The sequence below is a fragment of the Heptranchias perlo genome, chromosome 29 (assembly GCF_035084215.1).
Source record: "Heptranchias perlo isolate sHepPer1 chromosome 29, sHepPer1.hap1, whole genome shotgun sequence".
NCBI lineage: Eukaryota > Metazoa > Chordata > Chondrichthyes > Hexanchiformes > Hexanchidae > Heptranchias > Heptranchias perlo.
This window is the reverse complement of record NC_090353.1, coordinates 34,579,804-34,602,106: the sequence shown is the minus strand read 5'-3', so window position 1 is coordinate 34,602,106 and position 22,303 is coordinate 34,579,804. Positions and strand designations below refer to the sequence as shown.

At 49.9% G+C, this 22,303-nt stretch overlaps 1 protein-coding gene across 1 annotated transcript; it reads right to left on the bottom strand.

Annotated features, from left to right (window-relative positions):
* Window positions 1-2,061: 2,061 nt before the first annotated feature.
* hapln4 (hyaluronan and proteoglycan link protein 4) lies at window positions 2,062-20,831 on the bottom strand. Its single transcript, XM_067968632.1, has 5 exons — window positions 20,664-20,831; window positions 15,224-15,338; window positions 7,370-7,732; window positions 3,152-3,454; window positions 2,062-2,351 (listed from the first exon to the last, which is right to left on the bottom strand). Exons 1-5 carry the CDS (start codon window positions 20,829-20,831, stop codon window positions 2,062-2,064), a joined length of 1,239 nt encoding a protein of 412 aa, XP_067824733.1.
* Window positions 20,832-22,303: the final 1,472 nt, after the last annotated feature.

Genomic DNA, 22,303 nt, shown 5'->3' with positions numbered 1-22,303 from the left:
CTTACCCAAAGCACCCTGTCGCTCCCCACCCAAAGCACCCTGTCACTCCTGACCCAAAGCACCCTGTCATTCCTTACCCAAAGCACCCTGTCACTCCTTACCCAAAGCACCCTGTCACTCCTTACCCAAAGCACTCTGTCACTCCTTACCCAAAGCACCCTGTCACTCCTTACCCAAAGCACCCTGTCACTCCTTACCCAAAGCACCCTGTCACTCCTTACCCAAAGCACCCTGTCACTCCTTACCCAAAGCACTCTGTCACTCCTTACCCAAAGCACCCTGTCACTCCTTACCCAAAGCACCCTGTCACTCCTTACCCAAAGCACCCTGTCACTCCTTACCCAAAGCACCCTGTCACTCCTTACCCAAAGCACCCTGTCACTCCTTACCCAAAGCACCCTGTCACTCCTTACCCAAAGCACCCTGTCACTCCTTACCCAAAGCACCCTGGATTCTGGAGTTCCATGTGCAGCAGAAAAAACCCACCTGTTTCAAACTTCTAGAAGCCCTTTGTAATCTTAAAAATTTCTAACCAGCCTCACTTTCTCAAGGGAGAAAAGTCTCAGAGTAACAATCGCTCCTCATAGTTCGGGTCTTTAGGATCCGGTGCTTTTTCTATCCTCTGCTCACCTTCCCAATAAGATTGTACCGTTTATAAGTGGAGAGAGGGATAAAAAATGGATAGTAAAAGCCTGGGCTCCCCATTCTGAGTTAGAAAACTATTGTCATTTGGGGAATTAAATGTTTTTCCAACCTTTGGCACCGAACGTTACAATCAAGCACCCCCAGGTCAGGTATAACAAAGGCTAGATGCACTATAGAGCTCCCTGTACACTGCTTCCATAATGTGCCTTGATCCCAACATGAGACCTGCAGTCCCTCATGTGATATTTCCTGTCCTGAACTGCCTGCCCTGGGTGTCTCTGAGGGAAACCTTCAATGGGCATTGGATCAAGGTGTTGACCGGAGGTCACCGGCTACTTTCTGCAGCCCCTAGCCAACAAAGGACTCCCACCACGAACAGGGTTAAGACCGTGTGCACAAAGTTCATTCTGGGCCCAGAAGAAGCTTTCATCCCATCACTCTGGGCTGAATTCAAACTTGGGTCCCATAGGCGATTAGATACTGTTAGTTTGCTCAGTTTCTCCCCCACACCCCTCTTCCCTTGCTCTCCTGAAGGTGCTGGGGTACAGTTCCGCAGGTGCAAGGCAACCCTCTGGTAACTCAGACATCCTTTATATGTGAGTACTGGCAGGCTATTTGAAAGTGAGGGGCATCACAGCCAGATCCAATCCAGTCCTCACCCAATGCCTACCCGTACACACAACCTGCCAGCACAGGTCACTGGGTGGCGATCAGGAGTGGCATCACTGCCATCTTGCCTGAGATCAGCTACCTCACCACGGTGTCACTCGAGCCGATAGATTTCCCTATTAAGCCCAACGGGGAGTCCCGCAAATAGTGCTCCAATCACAGCCCCAGCTCGTCCTGCTCAGTCAGTCTTTACGCAGGAAACTAGTGCCTGCACTTTTAGGCCCCTTTGAATATTAGTGCCTGACACGTTTATACAAAATCCCTCGGTCTGCCATTTTAGCGGAGGCGTTAACCCATTTATTTCAAACAGGTGAGTCTCTCTCGTAAAATAGCGGGTAAAAGGAACTCACACCAACATGTTAAACTCTAGTACACTAAAACTTGAAGGGCTTAACTTCAGAGTAAAGGAACCCTTAATTATGTCACTTAGATAGTTTACTGCCCCTTCTGAAATAATGGCATTTATAATTTTTGTAAATCATCACATTGCATTCAAAAGCACGTCCCGTTTTCAGAGAATATATAGATACTAACAGAGCTCCTGATATGTAAATATAATTGTTTGCCTTTGGCCTTTTACATTCACAAAGTTCTGGCCTGGGATTGGAGGGAAAGATGCGTCATTGTTCCATCTGGATGAGATGTGGCTTGCTTTAAAAGTTCGTCGCGCGGGCCTGGAGCTTACGTTCCAGCTGCCTTCTCGGAGTCTCTCCCACCTCTCTCTCTCTCCTCTCTCTCTCCTCTCTCTCATTCCTTCTTTTTGAAACAGTAGACCCCATACAATCGTCGCTTCTTGTCGGGGAACCCTAAGCTTCGGACTCCAGGTTCCTTCCCGCCGCACTTGGCTCGGGGGTTGACGATGGGGTAGCGGACGCTGCCGTCGGCCAGCCAGCCCGCCTGGCAGCGGTCCAGCAACTGCATCTTCCAGGCCGCGTACAGCTGGCCCACCCGGGCAATGGAGGCCCCGTTTTTCTCGCACGCCTTTACCGATTCGCCGAAGTTGAACTTCCTGTACGTCTTCAAGAAGTAAACTTTCCCTTGATTTTAAAAAAAAAACAAAATTGAAAAAAAAGCACGATAAATCTCCACATAAGCTATCTGCTCGTATCTGACAGATTCCAATTTTCATGCTTCTCACACAGCCTCTGACATTTGGAGATACAGGATAATGTAATAAGAAAGAACAGGATTTGCATTTATATCGCGGCCTCAAGATCCCAAAGAGCTTTACAGCCAATGAAATACTTTTTGAAGTGTAGTCACTGTTGTAATGTAGGGAAACGCAGCAGCCAATTTGTGCACAGCAAGATCCCGCAAACACCAATGGGATAATGAACAGATAATCTGTTATTTTAGGTGCAGGCTGAGGGATAAATATTGGCCAGGATACCAGGGAGAACTCCCCTAGCTCCTCTTCGAACAGCAACGAGAGATCTTTTATGGCCACCTGAGAGGGCAGACAGGCCCTTGGCTTTAACATCTCATCTGAGATGACGGTACCTCTGACAGTGCAGCACCAAGAGTGTCAGCCCAGATTTTATACTTAAGTCTCTGGAGAGGGGCTACGAACCCACAACCTTCCAACTCAGAGGCAAGAGCGTTACCCACTGAGCCATGAGTGAGATCTTAAGTGGTCATATTGTTTATGGGGCCTTGATGTGCACAAAATACCAACTGTGTTTGCCTCTACACAGGATGTCTTTCAGAGCTTTCTTGTAAAACCTGCCCGACTGTACGTCTTGATTTATCTCCCCGCTCTCTCTCTCTCTCCATCTAGTTGGTGTGCTGCAGTGTGAGACTTCCCCTGGCTTTTCTCGGTATAAATAACGGCCCTCACCTTTTAGGTTTGAGGTGAAGCAGAAAGCATCGTATCGCTCGTCCTCCTTGTGCCGATAGCCGTAGTTCCTGACGCCAGCGGTTTGGTCCGTTCTGCCGCACTTGAGCCGGGGTTTGGAGATCGGGTACTGGACGGAGCCGTCGTCCAGCCAGCCTGCGTTGCACCAGTCCAGCCCTTTCTCCCAGGCCTCGTGGAGCTGCTCGTAGGAGGCCAGAATCCCATCCTGCCCGGCGCACGCCTCTTTAGCATCTTCGAAATTTAACGTGTACCGCCCCAACCGCGGATGGTACGGAAACACCACACCTTTAATCGAATTAAAGGGACCATTAAACACAGGAGGTAGAAAAGGGGGCAGGGTGGATTATTCAGCTCCGGTGCCTGGGAGTGTGATCACCAGGAAATTGGCCAGTGAGGGTGCGCCTTTAATGGAGGTCTTTAATTTGAATGGATGGAAGATCGGGTGGCCTTTCACAGGGGGGACACTCGATTATCCTGTATTTGTTGTGCCCGGGCACAAGTCCAGGAACATCGACCCCAGCACCTCCCGCTCCCAAATCTGGTGTCACCCGCTACGACTCCAAATTTCCTGGGGGCCCGGAATGCACACCCAGGCTAAAATGGTCAGTGGAGCGAGAGGAAAAGCAGGTGAGGCCTGGGCATGCTGGGTCTCCGCCCAGCAGGGCGAAATTTCCGCTGGGAACTGCGGGTGGGGGTTTCGTCCGTTCTGGACAAGGCCTACGCTGTCGCAAGGAGGCCGGGCTTTTCCCACCGGATTTTCCGTGGCTCCCACCTCCTGTGCACCCAGCATTCGTTACACCGGAAAGAAACCTGCTTCCAGGGATCTTGGAGGTGAGCAAATTTCGGCCCACCGAGATCTCCAGGCTGAGGTCACGACCTGGAAGACCCCAGAACTGTGTTTAAAAAAACTTTTGAGATCGATCCTTTTAATTATTCATTCTGGGCGTTGCTGGCAAGGCCGACATTTACTGGCCATTCCCTAGTTTCCACCTTCTCGAGGGCAACTAGGGAAGGCCAATAAATGCCGGCCTTGCCAGCAATCATAGAATCATAGAATCATAGAAGTTTACAACATGGAAACAGGCCCTTCGGCCCAACATGTCCATGTCGCCCAGTTTATACCACTAAGCTAGTCCCAATTGCCTGCACTTGGCCCATATCCCTCTATACCCATCTTACCCATGTAACTGTCCAAATGCTTTTTAAAAGACAAAATTGTACCCGCCTCTACTACTGCCTCTGGCAGCTCGTTCCAGACACTCACCACCCTTTGAGTGAAAAAATTGCCCCTCTGGACCCTTTTGTATCTCTCCCCTCTCACCTTAAATCTATGTCCCCTCGTTATAGACTCCCCTACCTTTGGGAAAAGATTTTGACTATCTACCTTATCTATGCCCCTCATTATTTTATAGACTTGCATAAGATCACCCCTTAACCTCCTACTCTCCAGGGAAAAAAGTCCCAGTCTGTCTAACCTCTCCCTATAAGTCAAACCATCAAGTCCCGGCAGCATCCGAGTAAATCTTTTCTGCACTCTTTCTAGTTTAATAATATCCTTTCTATAATAGGGTGACCAGAACTGTACACAGTATTCCAAGTGTGGCTTAACTAATGTCTTGTACAACTTCAACAAGACATCCCAACTCCTGTATTCAATGTTCTGACCAATGAAACCAAGCAAGCTGAATGCCTTCTTCACCACCCTATCCACCTGTGACTCCACTTTCAAGGAGCTATGAACCTGTACTCCGAGATCTCTTTGTTCTATAACTCTCCCCAACGCCCTACCATTAACGGAGTAGGTCCTGGCCTGATTCGATCTACCAAAATGCATCACCTCACATTTATCTAAATTAAACTCCATCTGCCATTCATCGGCCCACTGGCCCAATTTATCAAGATCCTGTTGCAATCCTAGATAACCTTCTTCACTGTCCACAATGCCACCAATCTTGGTGTCATCTGCAAACTTACTAACCATGCCTCCTAAATTCTCATCCAAATCATTAATATAAATAACAAATAACAGCGGACCCAGCACCGATCCCTGAGGCACACCGCTGGTCACAGGCCTCCAATTTGAAAAACAACCCTCTACACCCACCCTCTGTCTTCTGTCGTCAAGCCAATGTTGTATCCAATTGGCTACCTCACCTTGGATCCCGTGAGATTTAACCTTATGTAACAACCTACCATGCGGTACCTTGTCAAAGGCTTTGCTAAAGTCCATGTAGACCACGTCTACTGCACAGCCCTCATCTATCTTCTTGGTTACCCCTTCAAAAAACTCAATCAAATTTGTGAGACATGATTTTCCTCTCACAAAACCATGCTGACTGTTCCTAATCAGTCCCTGCCTCTCCAAATGCCCGTAGATCCTGTCTCTCAGAATACCCTCTAACAACTTACACACTACAGATGTCAGGCTCACCGGTCTGTAGTTCCCAGGCTTTTCCCTGCCGCCCTTCTTAAACAAAGGTACAACATTTGCTACCCTCCAATCTTCAGGCACCTCACCTGTAGCGGTGGATGATTCAAATATCTCTGCTAGGGGACCCGCAATTTCCTCCCTAACCTCCCATAACGTCCTGGGATACATTTCATCAGGTCCCGGAGATTTATCCACCTTGATGCGCGTTAAGACTTCCAGCACCTCCCTCTCTGTAATATGTACACTCCTCAAGACATCACTATTTATTTCCCCAAGTTCCCTAACATCCATGCCTTTCTCAACCGTAAATACCGATGCGAAATATTCATTTAGGATCTCACCCATCTCTTGTGGTTCCGCACATAGATGACCTTGTTGATCCTTCAGAGGCCCTACTTTCTCCCTAGTTACTCTTTTGCCCTTTATGTATTTGTAGAAGCTCTTTGGATTCACCTTTGCCTTATCTGCCAAAGCAATCTCATGTCCCCTTTTTGCCCTCCTGATTTCTCTCTTAACTCTACTCCGGCAATCTCTATACTTTTCAAGGGATCCACTTGATCCCAGCTGCCTATGCATGTCATATGCCTCCTTCTTCTTTCTGACTTGGGCCTCAATCTCCCGAGTCATCCAAGGTTCCCTACTTCTACCAGCCTTGCCCTTTACTTTATAAGGAATGTGCTTACCCTGAACCCTGGTTAACACATTTTTGAAGGACTCCCACTTACCAGACGTCCCTTTGCCTGCCAACAGACTCTCCCAATCAACTTCTGAAAGTTCCTGTCTAATACCATCAAAATTGGCCTTTCCCCAATTTAGAATTTTAACTTTTGGGCCAGACCTATCCTTCTCCATAGCTATCTTAAAACTAATGGAATTATGATCACTGGTCCCAAAGTGATCCCTCACTAACACTTCTGTCACCTGCCCTTCCTTATTTCCCAAGAGGAGGTCAAGTTTTGCCCCCTCTCTAGTCGGGCCATCCACATACTGAATGAGAAATTCCTCCTGAATATACTCAACAAATTTCTCTCCATCCAAGCCCCTAATGCTATGGCTGTCCCAGTCAATGTTGGGAAAGTTAAAGTCCCCTACTATTACCACCCTATTTTTCTTGCAGCTGTCTGTAATCTCCTTACATATTTGCTCCTCAATTTCCCGTTGACTATTTGGGGGTCTGTAGTACAATCCTATCAACGTGATCTCTCCCTTCTTATTTTTCAGTTCTACCCATATCGACTCCGTGGGCGAACCCTCGGATATATCCTCTCTCACACCCCGTGAATGAATATTTAAAAGAAGTCTCAACTGGGCCGTTACAATTGGCCTCAGTATCACTGTGCTAGGAGGGGTGGAATCGGCTAGAGTTTCCATTCTTGATTCCTATGCAGCAACCCCTGTTCGAAGGTGAATGTGTGTAGACAGCGGTAGGATTGGGCTTGGGCTACGATGCCCACCCCGGTCAATTAGCCTGGGTTTTCCTGACGCTTAAGAAATGGTCACTCGGGTGAGTCACCAGAGGGCCGTCGGTACCCATGTAACTGTACCCCCAACATGGGACAGGGCCTTCAGAAGAAGCAGTGGGACATAAGACTGTGTATTCAGCACTAAGTACACCGTGGATGAGACTAAGTGGAGTTCGGACGGGGTCAAGTGGAGTTCGGACGGGGTCAAGTGGAGTTTGTTTGAATGGGATTGTACTCTGTGATTCAGACCAAAGAACAGTAGGGGAGACAAAATGTCAATAATATAGAATTAAAATGACACAGTACCTTCTAGATTCAATTTTACGATTCCTGTATCATCTTCCAGCTCATCTATGACTTCACATTCATATCTCCCGTAATCCTGGAGGGTCACATCCTGCATGATAAGGGACGCGTCCCCTTCTCCTTGCTCCTGCAGTGACACCCTGCCCTTGTATCTCCCAAATACTTTCCGTACCTTCCCCAAGGCCATGAAAACGTCAGTGCTTTGTAATGAGTCCGATTCCTTGGTCCATTTGATGCGGATCTTATCAGGATCCTGACTCTCGGGTTCGTAGTGGTACCTGCAGGGCAGGATGATGGAAGCCCCTCGGTGAGTAAGGACTTTCCCTGGAGCTGTCTGAACCACCACGACCCCACTCTCATCACCTGCACAGGTATGAAACACATAACACATGTAAGATAGGTCAATGAACGGATAAGAAGACCATCATTTTTAGGAATGAAAGACCATAAAATCTCAACGTGCTTCATATACAATCAATTGCACGTAATCCAGGCTGACACTCCTGGTGCAGTTACTGAGGGAGTGCTGCACTGTCGGAGGTGCCGTCTTTCAGATGAGACGTTAAACCAAGGCCCCGCCTACCCTCTCGAGTGGACATAAAAGATCCCATGATATAATTTTGAAGAAGAGCAGGGGAGTTCTCCCCGATGTCCTGGCCAATATTTATCGCTCAACCAACATCACCAAAACTGATTATCTGGTCATTTTGCTGAAATTTCCTGATTGTGGGACCTTGCTGTGCGCAAATAGGCTGTCACGTTTCCTATATTACAGCAGTAAGTACACTTCAATAGTACGTCATTGGCTGTAAAGCAGTTTGGGAGGTCCTGATGTCATGAAAGGTGTGATAGAAATGTATTACTTTGAAATATAGTGACTGTTGTTATGTAGGCAAAGTGGCAGCCATTTTGTGCACTGCAAGATCTCACAAACGGCAATATAAATGTAAGTTCTTTTTTTCTTTCTTTACCACAATGAATAATTTGTTTTGATAAAAGTGGCTACATAGTATTTTGCCAAATTGGGAGCATTGATTTCTTTCCCCCCTCACCCCATTAATCTTTGAGTTTTCCCCCAACTTGGCAAGGCACCAGGCATAATGACCATCTCCAATTGCTATTGAATCATACATTAAGAGTTTTACATGTAGTTTCTTTGCTTAAGCAGAGAATAATGCATTCCCAGGAGTGATTACAAGGCAGCAATCTCATTATGGGGTTAAGAGGATGCCATAAATCACCAACGCTAAAATCAAGCTGTTTATAGCCATTGCGAGATTCTTGAGCTGGGATTTCAGCCTTGAAATTAGTCTCGATGGTTTCAGTCATCGTTTGTGCTGCTGCTTCAGTCACTAGTTTTCTGATCTTTTTATCAGATTTGTAAAACGACTGTCTGTAACAGAATCAGAGAGGTGAGGAACTCTCCATTGAAAGAAAAAGCTTGCATTTATATAGCACCTTTCACGACCTCATGACATCGCAAAGCCCTTTACAGCCAATGAAGTATCTTTTGAAGTGTACTCACTGTTGTAATGTAGGAAACGCGGCAGCCAATTTGTGCACAGCAAGATCCCACAAGCAGATGGGATTTGAACTCATGGGGCCCGATTTTACCAGGGGTGCGGGTTCTCGGCGGGTGGTCCTTCGGGCGCGTGAAAAACGCGGCGTGCGAATTGAGTGCGTCTCCCGCGCGCGATCGCTGGATAATTGAGGTAATTAGCCGGCAGTTACGGGTTCTCCGCTTCTCAGCTGCGCGCCGGCGGGCTGCGCATGCGCAGTGACGTCTGAGCGATGGTGGAGCTCTATTTAAAGGGGCAGTCCACCAAAGCCCCTCCAGCCACAACCAAGAGGTATCGCAATATGGATCAACCCAGGGGTAAGGCTGCTCCACGCTTCACAGACCACGCCCTCCAGGTGCTGCTGGACGGGGTCAGGATGAGGAGGGAGACGCTGTTCCCCAGTGACGGAAGGAGGTGCCCTGGCTCCGCCACCAAGAGGGCATGGGAGGAGGTGGCGTCGGAGGTCAGCAGCAGGGGCAACACCACCCGAACTTGGATACAGTGTCGGAAGAGATTCAATGACCTCACCAGGTCCGGGAAAGTGAGTATACTAACGCACTCTGCCACACTCCGTCTTCCACATCACCTCAAACACCTCACAACCCCATCTCCACTGACACCACAGCGCTCCCGCATCAATCCTCACAGCCACTCAACTATCATCCTCACCGTGCCTGCACGTACCCACCGTCCCTGTCCCCACTCGAAGGCTACCACACACCCCAATCCCCATACAATGGGATGGCCATGTGGCACACGCATCCTCCCATCCATCTGCCACACGCTCAACCCACCCACACCAATGCTTGAAGCGTCTCACAATGCAATCATCACTCAATAACGTTTTTGTGTTTTGCCATCACAGGAGAAGAGATGCAAGAACGCCCGGGAAAGGGCACGCACCGGAGGGGGCCCGCCACACGAGGTGGCTCTGACGGACGCCGAGGTGGAGGCGTTGGAGATTAGCCGCACGGTACATTGCCTGTCCGTGGCGGATGGCGAGGCTGGGTCTGCAGAAACGTCCGGTAAGGGAAAGCTGACACTCAGCACTCATGATCGCGAATGATCTTAGCATCACATGGCATCTGCCGCACCGCCACATTTGGCCCATGCCTGATATTGCCCTCTGTTGTCTTACAGGGCCGTCTGCGAGCGCCGTATCCGTTGAGGGCGATTCCTCAGACGACATGCCGGTCTCTGAGGGTGCATCGTCACGTATGAGCCAACCATCCACCAGCGCAGATACACACACCTCGGTGGGTGCCCCCCTCAGTTAGTTGGGATTGCACATGGTGAGTCACCGCGCACATGTGAGCATGAGCAGACCCTGGTGGCAGGGTCAGCCGCGGAGGGTCCGCGTCGGTGGGAGCACTCTTCTCCAGGCTCTGCTCAGCCGGACCCAGATGCTGGACCCAGGGGGCCACCAGTCAAAAGGAGAGTCATCGAGGGGCACCAGCTAATTGCCGAGGTACTGGGAGAGGTGCCACGTGCACTCTCCACAATCGCACAGAGGATGGAGGAGTCCAACTCCTGCATGAGGGGAATGGTGGCACAGGTACAGGAGGGTATCACCGAGATAGTGTCGCAGGGACGTGAAGGCATCTCTGAGATAGTGTCGCGGGTAGGTGCGGGAATGTCTGCGGTGGAGGACAGGCTAGCCTCCCTCGAGCGTCACGCACAGCTCAACATTGAGTCCACGCAGGCCCTCACAACGGCTGTTCGGATTCAGGGTGAGCAACATTCTGCCGCCATAAACAGGTTGACAGATACATTGGAGGTGGCCTTGCAAGGTCTCACACACGTCATCCAAACTGCCGTCCAGCAGGGTGGAAGGGGTGATGTGGGCCTAGGCCATGAGAGGGAAGATGGTGAACAGGGACATGGAAGTGGGGACGCTACTCAAGGTGCCCCCACGTCTCACCCGTTGCCCCCCTCTCAACCAGTGCCCGCAATGGTGCCTCCTCTCCAGGAGGCCGAGTCTGCCCCTGCACAGGTGCAGGAGGAGCAGTCTGTGGAGGTGCCCTCACGGGCACCGAAACCCAGGGGGCGTCGGCCCAAAGCATCCACCCGGTCAGGGCACGAACAGGAGCAACCTGCCACCACCTCTGCTGGAGCCACAGGGGTAGCACCACGTAGGGGTTCCCGAAAACGTAAATCCAAGGTTTTGTGAACACACAGGGAATGCACCAGGGTGTCTGACGAATTGTTATCTTTTTATTTCTAGTCCTTGAATGGACATATACAATAAACACAATTTTTATCACCATTGCTGCCACCTCTTGTCCATAATTCTGCGGCTTGTGCAATAGGTCCCTTCCGTGTGCCTCATCATGACGACGAACACCTGGTCCCACCCATTGGGCATAATACAGTGGGTGCAGGTGTACAGGCACCACTCTTCTGTGGAGGGGGCTTGTATGGACCCTCGTCTGTGCACGTGATGATATGTGAACGCCTCACACAGTGTGATGTTAGGAGAACCGTTGGCATATGAGTGCCTCCCTGGCCTGACGAGCACGCAGGTGAGCCGGTGTTCGGCCCATGGGTCGTTCCTCCTCCTCTCGCTCGTACTCCTCCTCGTCCTCCTCCTCCTCCTCCTCCTCCTCCTCCTCATCGTCGTCCTCAATGTGGGTGGCGGGTGTGCATGGGGCCTCCTCCAGCGGCACCCCACTCTGTTGTGCCATGTTGTGCAGGGCACAGCAGACAACTATAATTCGTCCCACTCTGAATGGCGTGTATTGGAGCGCTCCCCCAGAACGATCAAGGCACCTGAAGCGCATCTTGAGCAGCCCTATAACATGCTCAATTGTAGACCTGGTAGCAGTGTGGCTGTCATTATATCGACGCTGCGGCTCGGTGATGGGGTTCCTCAGAGGTGTCATAAGCCACGTGTGCAGGGGCTATCCCTTGTCGCCGAGGAGCCAGCCGTTGCCGGTGTTGGGTGCGTGGAAGAGGGGCGGGACGGTGGACTCCCTGAGGACGAAGGCATCGTGGCAGCTGCCAGGGTATCTGGCGCACACGTGTAGGAATCTCTGGCGGTGGTCACAAATGAGCTGGGCGTTCATGGAGTGATACCCCTTCCTGTTGATGAACAGCCCTGGCTCATGTGGAGGTGCCCGTATTGCTATGTGGGTGCAATCGATTACACCCTGCACCCGTGGGAAGCCGGCCATAGCATGGAATCCAACCGCCTTCTCCGTCTGGCTGCGCTCATCCATGGCGAAGTTGATGTAGTTCGAGGCCCTGTGGAACAACCCATCGGTGACCTGCCTTATGCACTTGTGTGCAGACGACTGACAGACCCCGGTGATGTCCCCCGTGGCACCCTGGAAGGATCCGGAGGCGAAGAAGTTGAGGGCAGTGGTGACTTTGACGGCGACGGGTAAGAAGATGCTGCTTGGTCCATCCGGGAGCAGCTCGTCATTGAGGAGGCTGCAGATGTCGGCGACTACCTGGCGAGTGACTCTGAGCCTCCGTATGCACTGCTGCTCAGAGAGGTCCATGAAGCTGAGCCTCGGTCTGTAGACCCTGTGCGGAGGGTAGTGCCTCCTGCGACGCATCTCTCTCTGCGGTTGCCCTCCCTCCTGCTGTGCAGGTGGATGTGCCACAGCACCGTGTTGGTGGGCTCCGCGTCTCTGAGGCGGACGGCGTGGACTGCGAGGCTGCTGAGGCTGGTCATGCTGTTCGTCCTCCGAGGATGTCAACGCAGCCCCCATCTGGCAGGTGTAGGTCTGAGGGGTTGTGCACGGTAGAAAAGTGTGTCCTCGCACTGGGGCTGCAGTTCCACGTCGGTGAATCTTCTTGCTTGGAGGACGGTGGTGGAGGGCAGGCGTTGCCCAATGTTACGGAGTGTCCTCCTGCGTTGGTGAAGGCTCTCCCCCCCCGACCTGTGGAATGCACCTTGGCAGCTGCCACAGGCTGCTGGCTGCAACACGTCCGTTGGGAGTGTGAGTGTTTCCCCCAGTATGGGAAACAGTCTCAGTTCAACATAAAATCCCACACTTCCTAAAAAAAAATATCAATCAGGTCAGTTAATGACCTGAAATAGCTACATAAATACTCTCAAGTGGAACCCCGCTGGCTTTAATTGCCTGCGGGATTCCCACCAGCGGGGGCTGCGCGCGCACGCCGGCGCGTCAGCGTGGAACCCGGAAGTGGGCGGGATCGAGGCGGGATCCGGTCGGGGTCCTCCATTTCGCGATTTTCGAGGCCCCCCTGACGAGAACGCACCCGAGAGCGGGTGCTAAAATCGGGCCCATGTTCTCTGGATTACTAATCCAGTAACATAACCCCCACTACACTACCGTACACACATCTGGGGCGGTGAGATGTGACCTTCTGTGGGGTTAAGATACGCTCCAGTGCAGTACTGAGGGAGTGCTGCACTGTCATGGGTACCGTCTTTCGGAAAAGACATCGAACCGAGGCCCCGTCTGCCCTCTCAGGTGGACGTAGAAGATCCCACGGCCACTATTTCGTACAAGAGCGGACAATATTTATCCCTCAACCGAAATCATTAAAAACAAGCAGATTGTCTGGTCATTATCTCACTGCTGTTTGTGGGATCTTGCTGTGTGCAATTTGTCTGCTGTGTTTCCTACATAACAACAGTGACTACACTTCAAAAATACTTCACTGGCTGTAAAGGGCTTTGGGACGTCCGGAGGTTGTGAAAGGCACTGTAGAAATGCAAGTTCTTTCTTAGTACATTCTCGATAACAAACTAGTCTGTTATAGGCAACAACCATTCATAAGAGTTCCTCCAATGGCCCAGTTTATCAAAACACTGCCCCAGTGTGGAGCTGAGCGTTAGACACTGGGAAGCTCCAAAGGTTTGACTGCGCTCTGGGCTGAGTTAGCTGATCGTAGCCAGGGAGGAGTGAGGGATTCCAACAGGCTTCGGAGTCAGTTGGCCACGGAAGGCAAAGGTCAACAAGGGGGCTCACTCCGAATCGCTGTCCAGTGGCACCTGCTGGAAAGTTGGCATGTGTGGTAAAGACAGGCAGGGACTCAGCTATGGTGACCCCTCTACCCCACAATTGAATGGCCATGTGGTAATAAATTAACAGATGAATAATGGGTAAGGGAATGTAGGATCAGGAGTAACCCTTTCAGCCCTCAGGCCTGTTCCGCCATTCAATGGCGGAATCTGTACCTGAACTCCATTTACCCGCCTTCGCTCCATATCCCCTTGATACCCTTACCTAAGAAAAATCGATCAATCTCAGTCTTGAAAGCTCCAATTGACCCTCACCATCCACAGCCTTGTGGGGGAGAGAGTTCCAGATTTCCCTTTGTGCGAAAAAGTGCTTCCCGATTTCACTCCTGAACGGCCTAGCTCTAATTTTAAGACTGTGCCCCCTTTGTTCTGGATTCCCCCACCAGAGGAAATAGTTTCTCCGAATCCCTTTAAACACCTTGATCAGATCACCCCTCGACTGTCATATAAATCCAAGGGAATTCAAGCCTGTTCTATGGAGACTTTTGCTGGGGTGAAATTCCTTGGCTGTTGACTGCTCCCCAGTCCCTCACCTTATCCTCTGAGCGTGAGTTGGGCAGTAATTGTCGGTGGATTATTCAACCATAGGGAGCATCACCACCAAGCCCAATCCTACGCTCAGTCAGTGTTTGCACACTGGATGGCAATCAGGGATGGGAACCCAGGGCTGATTCCTTGCACCCCACCCCCTCTGCCCGTTCCCCCCACCCCCACCCCCCCCCCGGTCTCTCCACCCTAGGGACATCGAGGCAGAATTGTACGTAAAGAAGATGTTTCTACTTGTGGGGGAGACCAGAACTAGGGGCCATAAATATAAGATCGTCACTAATAAATCCAATAAGGAATTCAGGAAAAACTTCTTTACCCAGAGAGTGGTGAGAATGTGGAACTCACTCCCACATGGAGTAGATCAGGCGAATGGCATTTAAGGGGAAGCTGGATCAGTATATGAGGGAGAAAGGAATAGAAGGATATGCTGATAGGGTTCGATGAAGTGGGGTGGGAGGAGGCTGGTGTGGAGCATAAACACCAGCACAGACCAGTTGGGCCGAATGGCCTGTTTCTGTGCTGTACATTCTGTGTAATTCTATGTAACAGCCCTGCCTGAGATCAGTGACCACAACAGACCAAAGATCAAACCTGGGATCTTCCTGGTTTGTAGAGCTAGCTCAGTACCTACACCAGGAGACACATTTATTGAAGTGTGGCATTGGGGGAGAGCTGCAAAGATGTCCTTCCTCCCTCAATGTCATGTGCAAGTTGCGAACCGTTGCGAGCTCCGTTTTTCCGTCTCACCTGACACATGTACGCTCTGCTTGGTCCCGATGTCATTGGCCGTCAGGAGGGAAAAGGCAGGAACGAGAAATACCAGGAGGATGTAGTCGAGGCACAGACAGCTTCTCACACAGAGCTGAGGAGACAACAGACATATTAATTTTAACAGATGAAACTCCCACTGGCCATGAATCGGGCGCTGACCTCAGTGCTTGAATTCCCAACGTGTGCTCTAGTTGCGGGAGACTCCATGCCGGGAGAGCTAAACGCTGAAACTTAACTCTTGGACTCCAAAGCGCAGCCAGCGAGACCAGAGCTATTAGGGCCAGCTGGGCCCAGCCTGTGCCTCACTCTCCAGGAGAGAGTTTTAACGTTAAGGGAGAGTAGGCCACAGTGTGTTTCCCCAGAACTTTCAAAACCCCTTTTAGAATCTCCATTAAAACTTTTTAAAAAGCTTTTGCCCGCCAAGCTCTTATAAAACTTAACTCCAGGAGTCCAACAGATTGGGCTGGAGTTAGATTCCAGACAGAGGCAAGTCCACATGGTTCAATTTCAACAGGAGCTCAAAACAGGCCGCCCGTCACACACCCTGCCCGGCTCTCAATTCTGGGGTTGGTATCCGACGGGGATACTCGTGTCCGGTGGGTGTGGGTGGCCCTCCCCTATCGGCTGGTATAAAAATGGGTTACGGGCGTGAAAGGAGCATTCACATCGCGGCCTGTCAGACTGTCAATCAGCCATTACTTCATACTCTTCTCCAAGGGAAGATACGAAAACAGCAAATCTAGGTGAAGACTCACACTCGAATGAGAAAATGTGTGGGCTGAAACAGATGTTTCCAGTGGGGAATGAGGCAAGTTTCCCCAACAATTGCCATTGTAACCGATTTTGTGAATCCAATTTCCGACCATTCCCCTAATTCTAACCCCTTTGATCTTCTCCATCAGGTTTGACAAGCACGATCTCCCTTTCTGTAATCCACGTTGGCTGCTTCTAATTATTTTCTTTTCATCTCGATATTTAGTAATTTCATCTTTAATTAAAGATTCCAAAATTGTTCCCTAGAACAGATGTTAAACTAACCGGCCTGTAATTACCTCGGTTTGCTCTGTCTCCCTTTTTGAACATGGTTATTACATTGGCCACTCTCCAATCCTTTGGCACACATCCACTCTCAATAGAACCCTGAAATACAATTTCTAGGGCATCTGTTACTTCTTCCCCCATTTCCCTCTGGATCCTAAGATGTATCTTGTCAGTTTCTAGCATTTTGTCCTTCTTTGACTTAACTAACTTCTCTAATACTTTCCTGGGCCCTAAGCTCTGGAATTCCCTCCCTAAACCTCTCCGCCTCTCTCTCCTCCTTTAAGATGCTTCTTAAAACCTACCTCTTTGACCAAGCTTTTGGTCACCTGTCCTAATATCTCCTATGTGGCTCAGTGTCAAATTCTGTCCGATGATGCGCCTTGGGATGTTTTACTATGTTAAAGGCGCTATATAAATGCAAGTTGTTGTTGTGGTGTGGATCCTCGGTGACTCCTCGACAGCTGATGTAGTTTCACCGTTGAGGCATCACAAACAATGACCATCGGTGAAGATTGGCCACCGGTGGTGAAATACTGGAGGGCGCCTTGTGCCTTGGAACGGTGCTGGGGTTGCCAACTCTGGTATTCCTGAAGGTTCCATCACTAACCTCCCTCCTTTGTTCACTAGATTGATTCCTGGGACGAGAGGGTTGTCCTATGATGAGAGATTGAGTAGAATGGGCCTATATTCGCTGGAGTTTAGAAGGATGAGAGGTGATTTCATTGAAACGTGTGAAATTCTTGGAGGGCTCGACGGAGTAGATGCTGAGAGGTTGTTTCCCCTGGCTGGAGAATCTATAGCTAGGGGACATAGTCGCAGGATAAAGGGGTCGACCATTTAGGGCTGAGATGAGGAGAAATTCCTTTGCTCAGAGGGTTGTGAATCTTTGGAATTCTCTACCCCAGAGGGCTGTGGATGCTGAGTCGTTGAGTATATTCAAGACTGAGATCGATAGATATTTGGACTCTAGGGGAATCAAGGGATATGGGGATCGGGCGGGAAAGTGGAGTTGAGGTCGAAGATCAGCCACGATCTTGATGAATGGCGGAGCAGGCTCGAGGGGCCGTATGGCCTACTCCTGCTCCTATTTCTTATGTTCTCCTCCAATTGCCCCGCCTCCACGTTCCTGTTGTTGGATGATTGGTTGCCCAACACGTCCATCTTAGCATCACCACCGCCTTCCCACGCCAGATGGAAAGTGAACAGACTCTTCAGAATGATATCTGACTGTCAGCCAAACCTGCCCCCTTCCCCCATCTTCAACAACTAGTAAACTAAAGTGTTCAAAGAACATTTTTAAAATCGCTCATTTTTTTCAATGCCCGAATGATTTTTTTTTCTCTCCCAGAGTTGCTTTCAGCAATGTCCCGGAGATTAACCTTTAACTCCTAGGAGCTCCAGGGCAGTGCTGGAGGGTTGGCAACCCTAAACTGCACTGCAGCACCTTGGTTACTGTGCGGAGTAATTGGGTAAAACATAAGCAGGAAAAGTACCGCGGGAAATCGGAAATAAAAACCTGACAACGTGGGGAAACACTCAGCAGGTCAGGCAGCATCTGCGGAGCGAGAGGGACAGGTTTCAGGCGGGTGACCTTTCATCAGAGCTCATTGAGACTGGCTCTTGTTTGATTTAACGCGAAACAAAAATACAGATCAAAATTCTGGGCTCCCCATTTGGCTCTCCAGCTGCACGATCTGTTTTTTTTTTCTCGACTTGCTGTCTGTTACTTTAACTGAAAATGTAAACCAAGCAGTGAAAGTCTGTGGTGTGGTGTTTCTGTGTATTTTTCTGTCTGTCCCAGTTTTCATTTGGTTTTCTGGGCTACATCCAGCTGCAGTTGGCTGCCATTTTCTAAGCTCAGAAACACGAGAATCGGTGTGCCTTCCAGGCGGGGCCGTGGGATTGCACAGGAACATTCAATGATCCCATAGATGCCCTCAATTTATCTCATGGGTAAACTAACATTTTAGTTCATCTTTAACAACAACAACTTGCATTTATATAGCGCCTATAACATTGTAAAACATCCCAAGGTGCTTCACAGGAGCGATTATCAAACAAAATTTGACACTGAGCCACATAAGGAGATATTAGGACAGGTGACCAAAAGCTTGGTCAAAGAGGTAGGTTTTAGGGAGCGTCTTAAAGTAGGGGAGAGAGGGGCAGAGAGGTTTAGGGAGGGAATTCCAGAGCTTAGGGCCCAGGCAGCTGAAGGCACGGCCGCCAATGGTGGAGCGATTAAAATCGGGAATGTGCTAGAGGTCAGAATTGAAGGAGCGTAGAGATCTCAACCTCAATCTTTCTTGAGCTGTGCAACGCTAGTTTTGGTGGGAGAGGTGGATTGAAAATGCCAGGTCACTTTATGATTGGCAGGATGCTTTATGATTGACAGAAAGACTGGCCAATCACATAGCTGGCCAGAACTTCCTGTTTATAATTGCCACCCCCCTCTTGCCTGGGTTTGATCCCACGATGACCGGCTGCTCTATTCAAACTCAAACTTTGGAGGGGGGGGGTAGCGGGGTCATATCTGGTTTATGCCGTGCTTCCAGCAGATCCTGGATCGAATCCCTGTCTTCAGTTAAAGGGTTAACGCCTTCACTGCCTTAAAGCCATAGATCAAAAAGAAACTCCAGGAGACCTCTAACTACCAGTCAGATTGGCACTGCTGTTTCCAATCAATAAGCCTGACAGCTCAACAAAGAATCTATGAAACATGTGGCTCAATAAAAGCTGCAACAGAATTATTGGAGGGGAACAATTCAGTCCATTTATGAACAAAAGCGAACTTTTAAAATCCATAACTCCACATCAGCCACGGCTCAGGCCGAGGGAGCACTGTTCCAGTTACAACACCTTGGGGATCAGATTGGATTTTTGCAGCTGCCTTTCTGCCGTTGGGGTGTGGGTTTAAAATGGCGACTAATTACTGTGCTAGAGTGTCAGACTCTCTCCACGAGATTGACTTCACCTTGGCTGAATGTTCCCTGGGGGTGGGGAAGAGGGAGGGGCAGGGGATTTTTTTTCTCATCTCGGCCAGTTCACTTTGAAAGAAAGAACTAGCATTTATATCAGCACCTTTCACGACCTCAGGACGTCCCAACGTGCTTTACAGCCAAAGAAGTACTTTTTGAAGTGTAATCACTGTTGTAGTGTAGGAAACTTGGCAGCCAATTCGTGCACAGCAAGATCCCACAAATAGCTATGTGCTAATGACCAGATAATCTGTGTTTTTTAATGATGTTGGTTGAGGGATAAATATCGGCCAGGACTCCCCTGCTCTTCTTTGAAATAGTGCCATGGGATCTTTTAAGTCCACCCAAGAGGGCAGATAGGGCCTCGGTTTAATGTCTCATCCAAAAGGCAGCACCTCTGACAGTGCAGCACTCCCCGGGAGTGTCAGCCTAGGTTTTGTGCTCAAATCTCTGGAGTGAGACTTCAGCCCACAACCTTCATGATTCAGAGGTGAGAGTGCTACCCACTGAGCCACGGCTAACATGAGAGAGGGAGATGAAGGAAAATAGGGGGATTTAGGAAAAAGTCCCCTCCTTCATCCCCTCAGTGGTACCCCTCATACAGCACCTGAGGCCCAGTGTAGACCTTCTGCTCAATTTGTGCCTGGGCCTCTATTCATGAATTGCCCAGCTACGGGATACAGGAGCTGGGATTTAGCACGGTCTCTGCTCCTTCACCGCTGTGGGACTAATACCTTTACTAGAACGACTGATCCCCCCCACCCCCTCCCTCCCCCCAAACCCCTCCCTCCCCACTCTTACTGTGGAGCAGCTTCCACTTGGGAATTCCTCACAGTGACCAGATTGAAATGGGGGCTGACCATGCGGCAATCGCAGGCGGAGACCCATGCCCCATCACCCTGTGTTACGACGGTCATGAGAGGGGCCCATAAGCCAGGTTGGGATTTTGCCCCTCGACAAGAAGTTACTCGGGGCGGGGAGGGTCTCGTCGCACATCGCCTGCAGCCAATGTGTCTGTGGGCGTTTTCGCTGGACTCACTTACAGTCCAAACTTAAGCAAGACATCCATAGAATTTACAGCACAGAAACAGGCCATTCGACCCATCTGGTCTATGCAGGTGTTTATGCTCCACGCGAGGCTCCTCCCACCCTGCTTCATCTCACCCTATCAGCATATCCTTCTATTCCTTTCTCCTTCGTGTGCTTATCCAGCTTCTCCCTAAATGCATCGATGCTATTCGCCTCAACCACTCCTTGTGGTAATGAGTTCCACATTCTCACCACTCTCCGGATAAAGACGTTTCTCCTGAATTCCCAATGGATTTATTAGTGACTATCTTATATTTATGGCCCCTAGTTCTGGTCTCCCCCACAAGTGGAAACATCTTCTCTACGTCTACCCTATCAAACCCCTTCGTAATCTTAAAGACCTCCATCAGGTCACCTTTCTGGGGGGTGGAGTTGGGGGGAATGAATTCAGCCAGGCTTCCTTCTGTCGATTCGGACTCCGGGAACACCTGCTGGGAAGGGACGTCTCTTTGGGACCTCAGGCTGAGGACGGGATCCATCTCGCGCACCCTCTCACGGTCAAATAGCATGTTGGAACTGTTGGGGATCACACGTGGCGCACTGCCCCCGTGGGCAGGCTACCACATGTGTACAATAGTACACTTCCAGCCACGGTCGTTTCAGGAGATGGGGGGGCGGGGGGTGCAGTGCGGAGGGGAGAGAGAAAGCCAAAAATATATTATACAGGAATATAAAATAGTAACCAAATCCTCGAATAAGCTGCATGAACAGATTCAGCGCTGCCCAGCGAACGCCCAGCAACTCTTTAGGGTAGGAATGCTGAAGTACTGTTTGAGAAGCACTGCAGTATCTTTCCCTGCAGCTTGTCAAGGTTATTATTACTGTACCCTGTAGGATGATTAATGCAACAAAAGGCCCCACAGACTGTAAATATAAACAGTGTCTACTTACCATTTCCCTTTTAACTGCAAAAGCAGGAGACCAGCAGGTACGATAAGTGGAACTAAATGGTTTTTTGGAAGCGTGAACTGTTCTTTAGGGTGTCCTGTGGATCTCTCTCTCTCTCTTTCTCTCTCCCTCTCTCCCTCTCTCTCATTCACTCTCTCTCTCTCGATCGACTGCACAGTGAAATGCTGATGTGAAATTAAAGGTCTGACCAGAGCTTTGCTCACAGTCAGCAAAGCCGCAAGACACCGAGGTGAGAAAAAAATCATTATCGAAGCAGAAAGTGGTGCAGTGTGGAGGGGAGAGGGAGCACAGATCAGGTAGACAGAACTCCCGTTAGGCTCAGGGATGCTGCAGCTGAGATCTGTTCGAGTGGCTGAAATGTTAGCTAATGACAACGTGCAGAATCAATGAAAGATATATGGGTGTTATTTACAGAGTTACATACAGCCTGGAGTGTAATATACAGAGTAACGCACAGTCTGGAGTGTGTTACATACAGAGTAACGCGCAGTCTGGACTGTGTTACATACAGAGTAACGCACAGTCTGGACTGTGTTACATACAGAGTGAAGCACGGTCTGGACTGTGTTACATACAGGGTAACGCACGGTCTGGACTGTGTTACATACAGAGTAACGCACAGTCTGGACTGTGTTACATACAGAGTGAAGCACGGTCTGGACTGTGTTACATACAGGGTAACGCACGGTCTGGACTGTGTTACATACAGGGTAACGCACGGTCTGGAATGTGTTACATACAGGGTAACGCACGGTCTGGACTGTTTTACATACAGGGTAACGCACGGTCTGGAATGTGTTACATACAGGGTAACGCACGGTCTGGACTGTGTTACATACAGGGTAACGCACAGCCTATCCCCGGTTGCCCTGAGAAGCTGGTGGCAGTCGTCCATTTTTGACTGTCCTGTTTCTGACCAAGGATCCACGTCCAAGACCTTAGGAACATAGGAACAGGAGAAGGCCATTCAGCCCCTCGAGCCTGTTCCACCATTCAATTAGATCATGGCTGATCTATATCTTACCTCCATCTACCCGCCGTG